We start from the raw sequence: 16,606 nt of genomic DNA, 5'->3' as shown, positions 1-16,606 counted from the left end.
TGGCCTCGAACTCAGAAATTCGCCTGCCTCTGCCTCCCAAGTGCTGGAATTAAAGGCGTGTGCCACCATCGCCCGGCAGATTCAGATTTCTTATAGTAAAATGTCTATACTGAAGCAATTTTTGCTAAATTTTATTTGAGTGACATATACTCTACCATATTTGCTTGCCCAGTCCCCTCCCTTTCTTTCTCCTCCTCTCCCTCCTTTCCTTCCTTCTTTTCCTCTGAGTATCATATAGCAGAGGCTGGCCTAAAATTTACCAGGTAGGTGAGGATGACCTTTGAACTTCTGATTCTCTTGCCTCCACCTCCAGTGCTGGAGCATGAACTCAGTCAGGGCTTTGTGTGTCCTAGAAAAGCACTCTGCCAACTGAGCTATCCCTAACCTCCCCATATTCTTTTTTCCTTTTGTGTTCATTTGCTAATGTAGGGCATAGGTCACTTGTGTATTTTTAATTACTGCTAGGGAAAAATAGATTCACATAGCTTAGTACAGATGTAGGCCCAATGAAGCCACGTGTCTGAACATCACTGGGCCTCAAGTTCAGCTTCCATTTGGATCTCAGCTACATTTCTGTCCATATCCGACACACGAGCCACAGTCATAAGAAGTCACTCTGAGTGCTCCAGTGTCTGGGAACTTAATAGCTTGGCTCCTCAAACTCACCAGTTAACACTGAAGCCCTTTGTGAACTCAAGCTCTACAAATATTTTTCATTCAAGCCTGTCTGGTTTCTAAGGCAGGGAGGAGAGCTTCCCTGGGTGAGTGTGCTGATGACGGGTTACAGGGGTACTGAATCACTGAGACAAGCGGGGCTCTGGGGCTCCAGGGCTCCGGGTTTGGCCCTTCTCCACTCAAGGAAATATGAGGACAACATTCTGCTGTGGTAGCTTAGAGTAGTAATGAACCTAAGTTGCTAAGGAAAGTTAAACTGTGGGTATATGTTATCTCAAGGCTGCAAGGTACCCCACCCAGGAGCATGCGGCATCACCTTCTGAGATTCCTTAGGTTGAGCAGGCTGCTGAGAGTACTGGCTTGGGGCTCAGGAATGCTTGCTAGGCCTAGGGCACCTTCCTCAGTGCTCTCAACTTGGAGGCTTTTGCTGTTTATCCACTGCTGTGGCCTGAGCATCCCAGAATGATAGCCAGCTCCAGAGCAGAATGTTTCATGATGGCCACCATGGGGGTGACTCAGCATCACTTCACTGTCTCTTTGTCACAGCTTGAACTCCTTTCTCTTGGCGTCGTGGCCACCATAGCTGTAAAGTGGTGTGAGCACAAGATGTGAGCCCCAGGTGTCTAGAAAGAACACGTGTTTACCCCTGAGGGTTAGAGCGGCTACGCTACTCCTTTTGTCATGTTCAAAGGCGCTGTAGCTTCCAAGCAAATAAAAGTCTGTTCAAAGCCACATGTGTGGAACAAACCAGGAGCAACAGATTTAGGTTGTCCTGAGTACCACATTCCAAGGACAGAAGAGAGTCAGATCAGTACATTTGCCAAACATATGAGTGAGGACATCAATTAGGTGGGCCTGAGAGCCAGGGACTTCCTGCTCCAGGCTCCAGATGTCAACATCCTTAACTCTGGTTACATGGAAGCCAGTGGTCTGTTCCACAATGACAGTGCATTCCAAGCTTTGCTTAGTAGGAGTAGGAAGTTAGACTCAGTGGCTGGTAATGAGTGTCTACTAAGAGGACTAACAGTAGAGCAAGATAATTTTGACTATCCAAACCGTTGCATTGCTCTAAAACCATGAAGGTGTGGCCATTCGCCTTCAGGACTGGCCACAGGCATGTGGCTTAAGTTCTGTGGGACTGTACTGATTCCACCCAAGTTTATACCAGAAATGACCAGAAACATATTCAGTAAACATGGCAGCTGTGCTATGCCTGTTACTTTATTTTTATTTATTTTTTCAATTAAATAATTATGTATGAGTGTTTGTCTCCATGAATGTCTGTGTACCACATGAATGTAGTTTCCAAGAGGGCCAGAAGAGGCATCAAAAGCCCTGGGACTTGACTTACAGATGGTTGTGAGCTGCCATGTGGGTGCTAGAAATCTCCCAGGTCCTCTGGGAGATAGCTACTGCTCTTAACTTCTGACCCATTGCTTCAATCTCTTATGCTTGTTTTAAAAAGTAAAACTGGTCAGAAGTAGTTCCTAAGGCAATCAGAGACGTAGTGTAATAGCAGCTTAACTTAAAAGGATTACAAGGGTGAACTCTGAGATGTGATTCTAATTAGAAGAGAAGAAAATGTGAGCCAGAGGCTGCACATTCGCTCCTCAGCAGGGTCTGCTGCTTAGATGCTGGTGTCTCAGCTGCCTTGTTTCCTGCAGTTATCTGCATTGTAATTCCATTTTAGTTTGGAAATGGGAAGCATTACTCAGAACCTACTAAGAACTGAAAAGTGTCCAGTTCCCCCACCCATAAGCACCTCTGCCCTGTGTGTATGTGTACTGCCTGGTGCCCATAGATGCTTCTTGAGTGACTGGCTTCCCTGAACCCTCTGGGCCAGCGGGCAGATCTTTTCTTCTCCTTATTAATAAAGGTCAGCAGAGGAAGCAGCGGCAGGGTAGCCCTGTAGGCTTCCGGTGGCACAGTGCTCTGTGAAGAGTGAGTGGGAGGTTACTGCCATTAGTCTTGTTTTATGACTTTTTTTTAACTTGCATTTTCCATGTTGTTTGTTTTATTTTGTTTTAAATTTCCACCTGACTGATATGAGAAGGGACCTTCCCCAGCATCACTAATTGGTTTATTTCCCCCTTTACTCTCTAGAAATTAGAGAGTACTAATGGAAAATGAAAGAGAAAGAAAATGTTTCACTTGACATGTAAAGAATAGTCCTTGGTGTAGATCTTACTTTTCCCTAAGCCAGCTATCTTTGTTTAGATTAAAAGTTATCTTTTATTATTTTGGCTCTGGCTTGTTGGGGTTCACACCTAGGAATCTCAAAAAGTACTCTGGAGACAGGATTTAATTAAACAAAGGTCATATCAACAAAAAAAATGAGGAAAAAGAATAAATTCACTTAACTCGCGGACATTTCTAAACCGACTTGAGCAAAAGTAGAATGTCAGGTTTCTTAAATGGTCCTTTACACCCAAGGCATGTTGGGTAATAGGAAACTTACCAGTGTGTAGGGACCACTCTCCAGACAGGCACAGCTCTCCCCTTAATAAAGTCCGGGCTCTTTGTCATGGGATTAGGTGACCACGTGACTGATTAGCCTCACAATTCCAATCAGACTCCCTGTTGCTTTCCATTCACAACCTCAGTGAAGCAGAGGCCTGGGCCGAGGTCAGGGAAAGAGCACCAAGCTCAGTGAGGATCATTTTCCAAAGCTGCGCTCCTGTAAGAGTCGGTCTGGAGCAGACAGCAGCCGGGACAGACAGTAGCTAGTGAATAGAAAAGGCTGAGTGTTTGCTTTGAGCGTGTCTACGGTTTCTGTTTTTAACTATTTGTATGTTACCCGATTTTACACTCATCTTTCATGTGTTTGTTTTTAGCATGGTTTATTGAAAGCCATGTAACAGACCAAGAGCGCTGAAGTGAGCCAGCACCGAGGGTAACCCAGCAACGAGGGACACGGGTTTGAGGAATTAACTTGCTGAAATCCCGAGCTGGGCCTGGGAGCCTGGCTGAGTTTATGAGCGGGCCTCACACCCTCTCTGCCATGGGCTGCTGACAGGAGAACTGGACTGTGGAATGTGAGCAGCATGAGCTCACTGCAGGAAGAAATGGACAAAGAGGAACTGGAGCATCCAAATGCCTCTCCAGAAAAACGCTATTTCCCCGAATCTCTAGATTCCAGTGATGGGGACGAAGAAGTGGTCCTGGCCTGCGAGGATCTGGAGCTGAACCCCTTTGATGACTTGCCATATTCATCTCGATATTACAAACTTTTGAAAGAGAGAGAAGAGCTTCCAATATGGAAAGAAAAGTACTCCTTCATGGAGAGTCTGCTGCAAAATCAGGTTGTGGTCGTGTCAGGAGACTCCAAGTGTGGCAAGAGCTCTCAGGTGAGGAACCTGGAAAGGCCTTGAGGTTTTGCATGTGTGAAATGTTGCAAACAAACAAAAAGAACGTTAGCAGCCCAGGACCTTTTAATCAACATTGGCTATTATTACACATGGGAACTGTGTGGAGTTTACCTAGATTATCCTAGAATAATTAAGAAGATTTCATTTGTAGATGGGGTCTTAGAAGAAGTAGGAGTTATTTCCCCAGCAGGTTTTAGAAGGTTTAGTTTACCCTTGGGATTTGTTATGTGCCAGTGGGGGTAATCAAGACACCTGACTGTTCTTGCCTTTTCACCCTTTTTAAAGGTTTTTTTGTTTTTGTTTTAGTTTTTTTAATTTTATGTGTATGAGTGTTTGGCCTAAATGTATGTCTGTGCACCATGTGTGTACCTGGTACCCAAGGAGACCAGAAGAGGGTGTCAGATCTCCTAGAACTGGAGTTGAGGACATTTGGGGGCCCCCAAGTGGGTGCCTCAAACTAAACCCAGGCCCTCTGAAGAGCATCCTCTTAACTGCTGAGTCATCTCTCCTGCCGGGCTGTTCTTATGTATGAAGTTTTTATATGAAGTTCAGAAACCAAATGCACAGGAAATTTATTTTCCTCCAGCACTCCATTTGTTTCTTTTGGAGAAAAGATCACTTGTAGCCCAGGCTGCCCTCGAATGCCTGGTCTTCCAGCTTCTACCTGGCAGTGCTGGGATTATGAGTATGTGTCGCCATGCCCTGCAGAAATCCTTATTTGCCTTGCAGTAAGAAATAACACAATGGGCCGATATTATCCTGGCCTGGGACTACATGGAGAAGAAAGAATGTCTGTTAAAGGATGAGTGTAGTGGCTAGGACTGTGGCCTCATGGCAGAGCACTTTCCAAAAATGCCTGAGGCCTAGTTTCGATTTCTAGCACACTAAAAAGATAAATTTAGTTTTTGTTTCAAAACTTTTAAAGGTATGTGTACGCGCGCAGGTGCATGTGTGCTAGCGGCCTTAGAGACCAAAAGAGAAATTATAGGTGGTTGTGAGCTGCCCGATATGAGTGTGGGAACCAAGTTCTGACCCTCTGAAAGAGCAGCGAGCTGTCTGTACCCTGAGGCAGCTCTCTAGCCCCTATCCATACCTTTTAGACTAAACTGAGGCAAGGTAGCACACACTTTAATCCCAGCACTCATGAAGCAGAGGCAGGTGGATCTCTCAGTTGAGTCAGGCCTGGTATACATAGTGAGTTCCAGGACAACCAGAGCTACGTAGGGAGACCATGTCTTGAAGAAAACCGAGAATGAAGTACTTGGTTTTTTGGGGGTGGGGGTGAGGTGGGGTTCAAGAAAGGGTTTCTCTGTGTAGCCCTGGCTGTCCTGGAACTCACTCTGTAGACCAGGCTGGCCTCAAACTCAGAAATCCACCTCCCTCTGCCTCCCAAGTGCTGGGATTAAAGGCATGTGCCACCACTGAAGAATGAAGTACTTGAAAGGCTGAGGGAGGAGGATGAGCAGTTGCAGGCCAGTGTAGGCTACAGAACAAACTCTGTCAAGGGGAGGAGGGAAGAGGTGGCATGATGCCCTTCTTTCAGCATAACAATAAGGATCAGAAAAATGGAGTATAATGTTGGTGTCTCGCTTTTTCCTGGCTTCTGAGCATTCATATCTTCTAGGTGGGATGTCATAAAAACATTGAAATCATCCTCCAAAATGAATCCAGAATTATGTTGTATCTCACTGTTATTTAAAACTCCTTTAGTTTGAAACAGCATCTCCTCTGTTCCTCATGACCTTGGCATTTTCAAGGCACAGTGAGTTTTGATCTGAGGTGTCATCAGATGGGTTCAGGCTCTCCCTGTGGCCGGAAGGCTGCCCTGGAGCTCCCTCAGCGTGCTGTCAGGAGGAGCAGCAAGCCTTCCTCTGGGCTGCTGATGTTGAATGTGATTACTTAGAGAGATGGCATCTGCCTGGTTCTCAGTGCTAAAGCTGATGTTTCCCCTCATGGTTTCATAGACTGGAGTCTACCCCTTGTCACACTTTGGGATGGTCACCTTGCACTGGTGGCAGCTAGTGGCCCCCTAATTCTGACATGCCTGGTGGCAGCTAACAGTGTTCCTTGTAATTCTGCCTTCAAGTTGACTGTCTCAGATTCTTGAAGACTCAGCTCTTGGTTTCTTATTTTTATTTTATTTTATTTTATTTTATTTTATTTTATTTTATTTTATTTTACTTGGAGACAGAGTCTCTCTATGTAGTTCTAGCTACCCTAGAACTTGATAAGTAGACTAGGCTGACCTTGAACTCACAGATATCCTCCTGCTTCCTAGCTGCTGAAATTAAAGGCATATGCCATCATGCTTAGCCTTAATATTTTAAAAAAATATTTTTTAAATTATTTTGAGACTAGGTCTTATTCTGCACCCCACATCACCTTGAACTCTCCCCTCAGCCTCCTGGGTGCTGGGGTTGTAAGTGTGAGTCACCATGCCTGGATTCGCTTTCTTTTTAAAAATAATTTACTTACTCTGTTCTCTGTGGGTTATCATAAATAAACCTTTTCTGTTGCTCAGCTTGTCCTGCTGTGGCAGGTCCTGCCCTTGCCCTTCACCTGCATGGTTCTTGAGTACTTGTTGCTCTCTCAGTATGTTCAGGCTCCTCCCACACATTCCCTGGCCAGCCTAGGAAGCAGACTTTCTTCTCAAGGAGCCCTAGTTTCTTTAGCAGATAGCTGCATTTGGAAACTGAGACCTGGACTGCAGATATGCCTGTTGGTCATTGCCTTCTCATGTTTCTGGCTCTTCCCAGTAGGGAGAACAAAGAAGTATGATTTACATGTATCCCCATCCATTCATCTGACTGCATAGGTCCACATTTCGTCCTACCTCCATCTTTCTCTGTCTCTGTATTCTTTTATATTTATCTCCCTATGTCAGGATGTATTTATACCAGTTGGCTCCAACCATCTCAGCTCTGATCTCACTGTAGCCTTCGCATTTTCCATAACATCCTTCTCCCAGCAACATGGCCGTCTTTATTTATATCTCCCTTTACCTGTCCACTCTCCCAGTTCCTGTCATTTCAGACTGTTCCTCTCCTTTCTTTAGGGATTTGTGACCATTAGGAACTGAGAATTGCTGTATATTCTGTAAATGTTGTAACAGTTGTTATAACTGGGTACAGTTATGGTTTCTTTTGCCACTTTGAAGTTTTGTTTGTTTGAGATAACTTCTCAAAGTATTCCAGCCTAGTTTCAAATTTACTATGTAGACAGCCAACAGTGACCTTGAACTCGTGATCCTAAGTGCTGGGATAGCACCATTTTAAACTTCTTAATTATTTTAGCAAGCCCTACTTTTGTTCTGTTAAATAGGAAGTCAGTATCTTTCTATTTTAGAAATCAAACTGTATTCAAATAAAGAGAAAATGAGCGTATTAATTTGTTGCTTTCTAAATTATGAAACTAATCTTTTCTTGTTCCCCACAGTTTTAAGTCTTTCAATGAAAAACCTATTTTCAGAGCCAAAGATCTAAAACTGCCTTCTCTTCTGGTATAGATATTATAGGACTATTTAGCAACTGCTCTGGGAAAGAGAAAGGCAATTTCTTATCTGTCTGAGGCGACTTTTCCTGTTACTGTTTCAGGATTGTCTCATGAAAGCCAGAGGGGAAGGGAAGCATTCCTAGAACCACCTAGTGTGCCTTTTCTAGCTTTTACCCGGATCTCCCACGAGTCAAACGGCTCAGTTGCCAATGACTGTCTTTGGCATCCATGTGGTGGGTAAATGGAGGCAGGCACTTGTGAGGGGTCAGTGTTTACAGGAGCTGCTGCCAAAGGAAGCCAGCCAGTGGTTAGAGAAGCTGCTCAGGAGACTTTTTTCTGAGGGAACAAAGCTTAATTTACTGGGGCTGGCACTCTCTGTGTCCAGTGGAAAAACTATGAACTTTTTTTTTAACTCCTTGGGACTGAAGAGAAAGAGAAAAAAAGAAAATTCACACGTATACACACACACAGATAGACAGACAGACACATGCATATTCATTCATACATAGAATGCTTAAAGCAAAGCTCCAGCAAGCAGATTCCAAGTATTTCACGCATACATACATAAATACACATAATTGGTGGATGGAAGGAACAATGTTCCAACCCCCATTTGCACAAACTTCACACACACACACACACACTTGATGGATGGGAGAGAATGTTCCAGCCATACCATACTTTACTCTTTCTTCCATAGCTTATATATCCCAGCAAAATCTTTCAAGCAGTATATAATTATAATGTGATTACATTTTTGTTTTCTTCTAATGAATGATTATAAAAAAGTGTTTTCCAGTACCTTTACAAGAAATAACGTTACATAGTACAGGTAAAGAAAACAAATTATTCTAAAAAATCCACATATATTCATAACCAAGCAACTTGTTATAGATTAACAAAGTGTAAGCAAGCAAGGTAGTTTTCTCAGCCAGTTTCTCTCATTGGCAGGCAGCAATTTGCAGTTACAAAGAAAGAAGTAATTATTATTTATCTTTAAAAGTAAATCTTGTAAGAATCTTAAAAGAATCAGAAATCTAAACATTTATATAAAAATCGGTCATATCTACATTAAATCCTCAACATATATATCTACTCATCAGCAATTCTTTTTTTTCTTAGATTTATTTTATTTATTTTATATGTATGAGTACACTGTAGCTGTACAGATGGTCGTGAGCCATCATGTGTGTGGCTGCTGGAAATTGAACTCAGGACCTCTGCTGTGTTTGTTCTGGCATAATTTCACTGTAACTGTCTTCAGACACCAGAAGAGGGCATCCGATCTCATTACGGGTGGTTGCTTGGATTTGAACTCAGGACCTTCGGAAGAGCAGTCAGTGCTCTTACCCGCCAAGACATCTCGCCAGCCCCCAGCAATTCTTGATAAACCATATGAAGAGGCTGAGGGCAAAAATAGATATAAGAAATCAGTCATCACCAGTCCAGCTTCAGTGAGAGTCACACCAGCCAGTGCTGCCATTGTTCTTGCCCCCTGACCATAAAGGGTCCCTAGCTTAACTAATAACAGTGTGCCTTTCTCAATTTCATATTGTTCCTTAAGATTTTCTATGTAAGAGCCAGTAGTAAAAACATCTCAGCCTAGCTCCATTAACAATTTTCTTTTTCCAAATGTTTTCTAAGGGTAGTAGTCATTGCTGACAATCTACATCTCTAAGTTCTTCTCTAGGTGGTGATAGAATTGTAATCTGCTCCAGCAGCAATGCCTGAAAGAGACCAAGCACTAATATTGTGAGTGACAGAGATACTGTCCAGTGAGGGACTTGAAACCTCCTTAAAGTTTTCATATAATTCTTAGATTAAGAGGAGTGTGGGGGCAGCAAACAGAGAACTCCATAACAGCATGAAGCCCTCAGGACACATAGTCCTCAGGGTTGTGCCACACCAAGGCCCACCCAGGTGGCCATGATAACCTGTGGACTGCATTGTATGAGTTCTAAAGCCATTTGCAGTTCCTCCTGCATGGCCCTCTGCAGTCCATGACTGAGCACAAAACAGCTAAGATTTAGTTTATGACACTGCTGGAGGTAAATGTCTCCAGTCTTGGCCAGGCATCCTTATCCACAATTCTGTGCTGATAGATTTGACCTATGTATACCCAAAGCCAAACATGTGGGATTTGTATGACTTGAAACTCACAAGCACTGTCCATGGTGAAGTATTCTGACTTGGCATCAGGCTGCAGGGATCATGTGGAGAGACTTCCATCTTTGGGTGGATTGCTAATTCTTAGGACTCCTTTGGAAAAAGAAAGTCTGTGGTTATCTTGGTATGGAAGAGATTGCTGCTCTGCGGGATTGATGTCCTTGGGACTCCAGAAGACATGAAAAAGGATGTTCCTACACAGACCAGAGATATCAGAAAGGGCTTGGGGACCAGAAGGCCAGGAAGAGTTCCATGGGGTAGTACTCATTTTCTCTTGCAGGAGGCTTCTTGCTTCTTTTTCCAGTGTTGATAGGCATAAGCTGTCTGTGGCAGTTGATGGAAACCAGCGCTGCTGTTGTGGAAGTTGTCTTGCCAGAATGGCCATGATGAGGCCATTCACAATGCTGCTGCTCTGAGTTCTCAACTGAATTTGGCTGGTGGATTCTTGTAAGAGATCTGAGCAGCTGACCTTCAGTCTCCCAGAATCCCACAGCCTGCTTTTTTGTATGTGGTATGCTGTCAAGCATGGGAACTGGAATCCTTCTGTTTCACTTCCTGAATTTGTACTGGGAGAGAGCATCGGTCAGTAATAGAAAGCCACAAAGCCAGTGGGAATTCCTGTTACCCACCCCTCTCATTGCCTCCAAGGCAGGGGACATACATTATTGGCATCTACCCTGACACTTGCTTCTGCCCCAGGAGTCCTGGAAGCAGGTGAGGCTGAGGGCAGAGTAGAAGACATGGCTCACTGCGAGGGCTTCTATGCTGTTAGCAGGTCGTGGGTATTGTCTACTGCCAAACTCTAGTTGAGCGAGCTACTTTGAAGAGTTTTCTTTCTCAGGAGGTGAAGGTACGGTTCCCTATCTTTTTTTGCCCCGTGCTGTGTCATTGCTGCCACAGTATCTCAGAATTCACCTTCCCCAAAGAGAGCAAGCCCAGGGGACAATGGAAAGATTGAGCTTGCTGCATGCCTGTGGCTCCCACGGATCCAACTTGGTTCCTAGTCTGCCCAAAGTAGGACATTCTGGTAGGGAAAGAACTTCCAAAGAGAAAGTGCAATGAGGACTGAGAGCCCTGTCCAGCAGGTGACTGTGAGATGGCCCCAGTAAGGGTCCTCTGGGAACTCTGAAAAGCCCCAGTGGATGATTGCTGGGGGAGTGTTTAAGCAAGGAGCCTTAATCATAGCAATAGGCAGAGTGCTTGCCAGTACAGAGTTACAGAGTGCCAAGCTCTCTTGGAAAGTGCTCCTCTGTCCCATGATGTTATGAAATGGCCAGACTTCTAGCTTTTTCTGACTTTTTTTTTTTAAATATTTTAAATAGTTTTTTGGCTTTTTAAGATTTTTATTTTATATTTACATGTATATATGCATACACACACACACACATACATATATATACATATATATATGTATATGTATATGCATGCACACCAGAAGAGGGAATCAGATTCTATTATAGATGGTTGTGAGCCACCATGTGGGTGCTGAGAAGTGAACTCAAGACCTGGAAGAGCAGCCGGTGCTCTTAACCACTGAGTACCACTCCAGCCTAATTCCTACTCTTTTCAGCAGTACCTGACATTTGCCAAGAATTGACTGGAGCGGCCCCTGGTTTGCATAGAACAGTGGTCCTCATCCTTCTAAACACTGAGACCCTTTATGACAATTCCTCATGTTGTGGTGATCTCAATCATAAAATTATTTTACTGCTACTTCATAACTGTAATTTTGCTACTGTTATGAATCATAACATCTGTGTTTTCCTACAATCCTAGGTGACCCCTATGAAAGGGTTGTTTGACACCCCCCCAAAGGGGTCATGACCTACACATGTTGAGAACTGCTAGCGTAGAGAAATGAGGCCAGGAGGGTAGGCATTCTAACACCGGGACTCCTCCCTTTTCTGTTCAGACAGAGAACATTGCAGCCTGCACTTTCAAGGCTGACTGTTATTATCCACATGTAATGGACACATCTTCCAGGCTCTGTAATTAGCTGTGGTTTCTGCTGGGCTGTGAATTTGGTTCCTAAGTAAACATCTGCACTCTGAGCCAAGCAAGCATGTTGTTCCTCCTCCACCGGGTGTTCTGTCTGCCCTTTGGACTGACTTTTCCTAATCACATGGAGCCTGCTGATTCAGACTGGCCGGTGAGCCCTGCGATCTGCCTGCCTCTGCCTCCAGAGCTGGGATTAGAGAGAAGTTTTTTTTCACATCAGTGCTGGGCATGAACACAAGTCCTCATGCAGCACAGCAAGCATGTCATCCATGGAGTAAAGGGCACCTGGCCCCTCCTTTTCCTTTTTATTCAGTCTAGGACTCCAATCTATAGCATGATATAGACATACTTGAGTCTTCCCTCCCCTGCTAAGCCTTCCTGGAATGCCCTCCCATACATGCCCCAGGGTGACAGATCTTTATGTGAATTTCTATTTAAGCCAGCGATTTTTGAAACAATTCAAGATAGACTATTTAGGATCATAGAAATTTTAAAGATTTCTGGAAAAGTACAAGACATTGTTTTGCTTGATTAACAAATATTAACTGATAACTGGGATAACTTGGTGATAAAGAATCTGGGTCTCTGCTCTCACAGCTCAGTGTCTGGGGACAGGAATAGAGTGGGGGGGAGGAGCCTGAGGCTCTGCCGAGAGGAGAGGAGGAGGAGGAGCCCGTGGCTCTGCATTGAGGGGATGAGGAGCCTGTGGCTCTGTGGTAAAAAGCATCCACCACAGCACTCCCCACCCCAGGCCTGCCAGCTGATTATTAGCACAGCAGGATCTACAGCAGTGAGCCTTGGAGAGAACAAGGAGATGCTCAGACTTAGGTCTGTCACCTCTGTTCAGTGAATTGTTTCACAGATAAGGAAACAGAAGCATAGGAAAAAACTGTTTTATGTGAATCAGATCCCTACCAAGCTGACCTGGCACTCCTGGGTGTCTGGCTCATTCCTGAGTTAAGCAGTGATTTTGAGTTCCCGGGTGCAGTGGACATCTTAAACTTTCTTTCATAGAACAAAGTAGGCGGTGATGGTCTTCAGTCTATTGTCAAGAATGCCCTGTAGTGTTCATTTCATCATGTACCTTTGTACATTTCACCATGGCAGATATGGAGCTCATTTTGGAGTTACTAACATTTTCAAATTACTGTGAGAATTAAAATTGATCAATTCCATAATGAGTTAGTCTCAGTAGCAAACCTCAAGATAGTCTAAAATGTTAACAGGTCTTTACTAACCGGTCAGGTTTGAAAACACTCTAGGACCGGCAGTACACTTGCACATACACATTTAACCCCAGGACTCAGGAGGCAGAACAGAGGCAGAGGCAGTTGGATCTCTGGGAGTTCAACATCAGCCTGGTCTACAGAATGAGTTCCAGGACAGCCAGGATTACACAGAGAAACACTGTCTTGAAGAACAAAACAAAACAAAAACAACCACAGACTTTTAAAAATTCATATACCAAAGCATAATTTATTAACAGTCCCTTAATATTATAGTGTACAAAATAAATTTGTACCTTCTACTATAACTCTTACACAAATCAATTTGATTAAAAGTCAGTTGCTCCATGACACATTTAATTTTTAATTTTTATTTATTACTTTATTTAGATTTATTTTATATATGTGAGTTCACTGTAGCTGTCTTCAGACACACCAGAAGAGGGCATTGGACTTCATTACAGATGGTTGTGAGCCACTATGTGGTTGCTGGGAATTGAACTCAGGACTCTGGGTGAGCTATCAGTGCTCTTAACCAGCGCCTATTTTTATTATTATTACTATTATTATTATTATTATTATTATTATTATTATTATTATTATTATTATTATTATTATTATTACTATGTGTGTGTGTGTGAGAGGGGGGTATTGCCTGTGTGCATGTTTTTGCAGCACATGTATGTCTGGTGCCCATAGAAGTCAGAAGAGGGCACCAGATTTCCCTGGAACTGGAACTAGAACTACAGACAGTTGTGAACCACTCTGGGAATCAAACCCAGGTCCTCTGGAAGAGCAGCCAGTGCTTTTAACTACTGAGCCATCACTTCAGCTGTATAATACATTTTACATAAAAGGATTTTGAAAATAAAATGGCTGGAGTAGCTTTGCTTGAAATTGACTCTAGACAAATTGATTGTCTCACTAGGTTAATTTTTAATTACATTCAGATAATAAATTGGCAAAATATTTTAGCTTTCATTAGTAGAGCCATGTTAAGCAGGCTAATTTGAGTATTGTTATAATTGTATGGATTTAAATGCTTTAATTTTGGGTTGTTATTTTGTATTTAAATGCTATTTAATATTACATTCTTTAAAACATAATAGCTCATACAAAGTTCTAGTTTTGATGGGGCCTTCTTATTACTAGAAAAAATAATTTATGACTACATGAGTTTCTCAAAACTGGCATAGGTTGGAGCTAAGGGACTGCTCATTAGATAAGAGCACTTGCTGCACTGGAGAGGGCCTGCATCTGTACCATGGATGACTCTAGTTCTCAGAGATCCAACTGCTTCTCCTGGCCTCTGAAGGCACTGCATGCATATGGTGCACATACATGAACAAAATACACACATAAACAAATCTAAAAAATTTTAAGAGGCATAGGTTTAATTTTTTTCATGTCCTTAACTGCCTTTCTAAAATCTGTGAGTCAAACCGTAATGGTTTCTGTTTTATGATAATATCTGCATACTCTTAACTTCATTTATTAGTGATTAAAGTCATAGTGTCTATTGCTCACAGCTCTACTAAGTAAGGATCAATACTGTTCCTGGCACCATCTGCTGGTAATTAACTGGTGAAAGAAAAAGATCTTAGAGAACATGAAGCCAGCTGTAAGAAAGAGCTACTCCTCTGTGTTTTGAGCTTGTCTGTCTTTCCTAGCAAGGGCTGATCCTGTGTCATTTTTCCCTGTCAAAGGTTCCTCAGTGGTGTGCTGAATATTGCCTTTCCATCAATTACCAGCACGGGGGCGTGATATGCACACAGGTCCACAAGCAGACGGCAGTCCAGCTGGCCCTGCGGGTAGCGGACGAGATGGATGTTAATATTGGTCATGAAGTTGGCTATGTGATTCCTTTTGAGAACTGCTGCACCACTGAAACAATCCTGAGGTTTGTATGTAGACAGTTCACCACAGCCTAGGTGCCTCTTTCTTGGCTTGGGTTCTATAATCCTCAGAACGTTGGCCTGGCCTGCTGCATGTCAAGCACTCTTGGTGTAATGACTGCCCTTTCTAGCCTGACACACACTTCTCCCTTGTTTTCCCTCCCTGGTATCCTCCATTGTCTCTTGTCTAAACTTCTGTGATTATAATCCTCAGAGGGAAAATTACAACTTGTTAGTTTCACCCAAGACTTTCCATCTTGTACTTAGAGAGCTATATCTCCTGGTGGGTCCATGTCATTGACTATGTGCCGCCATGTGTCCCTGTGTCCATGTGGCTCTGCATGATACCCATGTTTCCACACCTCTATGGCTTATACCTGTCTACCCTGTAGCTATACTTTTTGGCTACTTTATTGGGTCTTATTATCTACCACCCTTCCAACACTTATTCAACCCTAATCCCTTCCAACCCCCAACGTTAGGTAGGAGAAAAAGAAGGTTAGAGGGGAAATGGGGCATAAACCTCTTTAGAGTGCTTCCTATTGATTAGGGGCATCAAGTTCCAAGGGGCAAGTCCAGTTTTAGTCATCAGAATATCTCCAACCAGCAAAAGTGGCAGCCTCCACCGGCCCTCTCCAGGCTCTCGCATTTACACATTCTCAAGCGTCCCCAGAATTCCAAACATGAACTGTCTGCAGCTGGCAAAAATCACGCCCCTCCTAGAGCACAGGACAGTCATAGTTAGCAGCTGTGGACATCTGAAGCAGCCCCATACCTGGGATTAAAACAAAACCATACTCATATAACATAACTGGGTTTTTAAAGAAACAGAAGTTCTCACTCCTCCCATTACTGTGCTTGTCCTGTCTGTTGCTGCTTCTGGGATTGGCCATTTTTTTCTAGTTACTCAGAACTCAGTGCAAGGGTAGCCTGCATCAGGGGGGGTCCCCTGACCTTGTGGCACCCCACAGTAAGGCCACAGTAAGTTATGTTATCAGAAGTTTGTGTTAACTTTCTTTATCAGAGGCTTCCAAGGGCTGGCTTCAGAGCAGGAAAGAGAAATGCAAAGAGAGAACTGAAGTGGAGAGCTGGAAAAGTAACTTCTCAAGGCCAGGGCTTCTCTATCTCATAGACAGACAAGGCCTGTGCCTATCCCAGGAGTAGCCAAAGCTGCTTACAGCCAGAGGTGACCACCCGATGAATTCAGGTGCCCTGGACACTGTCTTCCCCTCTAGAGCTCAAGAGATGAGAATATACTGGTCTCAAGGCCAGAAGATTGTGCACCCAGAACCTACTCCTGTGCATGCTGGTTGGTGTGTGGCACTCCTGTTGATTAGTGCTGCTTCAGAATTACCGGGCAGGGATGGCATTCTGTGCACTGCTATCCCTGCATCTGATATGCTTGTCCTATAGAGGATGTTCCCTAACTTGGTGGTAGGAAGAGGGAGTACTGCCCTGGCCCAAGCTTTGAAGGCCATCCAGAACGCCCTTGTGACTCCCTGTTCCAGCCTTAGGGAATGTTTAGGCCAGTAGCGCCTTGACCTAAATAAGGTTCTTCAGGCTGTTTTACCTTTGTGAAAATTCACAATGTGCAGAACTTTTGGTCGTATACATGCTTGTAAATTACTACTATATACAGGTCACATACAAAAGAAAAGCACCCTTTCCCTGCCTCTTAGGAACTCACAGACTAGTTGGAGATTGGTTAAGCAGGACAAACTAGTTGGAGATTGGTTAAACAGGACAGACTAGTTGGAGATTGGTTAAACAGGACAGACTAGTTGGA

At 43.6% G+C, this 16,606-nt stretch overlaps 1 protein-coding gene across 3 annotated transcripts in view; it reads left to right on the top strand.

Annotated features, from left to right (window-relative positions):
* The window catches only part of Dhx32 (DEAH-box helicase 32 (putative)), a 59,778-nt gene that overhangs the window by 18,008 nt on the left and 25,164 nt on the right, over positions 1–16,606 (top strand). For all 3 annotated transcript variants that reach the window (XM_031388618.1, XM_031388617.1, XM_031388619.1), the window contains exons 2-3: positions 3,510–4,022; positions 14,632–14,825. In XM_031388618.1, the coding sequence (XP_031244478.1) occupies positions 3,720–4,022; positions 14,632–14,825 (497 nt within the window). In that variant the 5' untranslated portion in view covers positions 3,510–3,719. The remainder of the gene's footprint in view (positions 1–3,509; positions 4,023–14,631; positions 14,826–16,606) is intronic.

This window comes from Mastomys coucha, unplaced genomic scaffold (genome assembly GCF_008632895.1).
Source record: "Mastomys coucha isolate ucsf_1 unplaced genomic scaffold, UCSF_Mcou_1 pScaffold21, whole genome shotgun sequence".
Lineage (NCBI taxonomy): Eukaryota > Metazoa > Chordata > Mammalia > Rodentia > Muridae > Mastomys > Mastomys coucha.
Note: the sequence above shows the minus strand (reverse complement) of the source record. Positions and strands in the feature narration are given on the sequence as shown.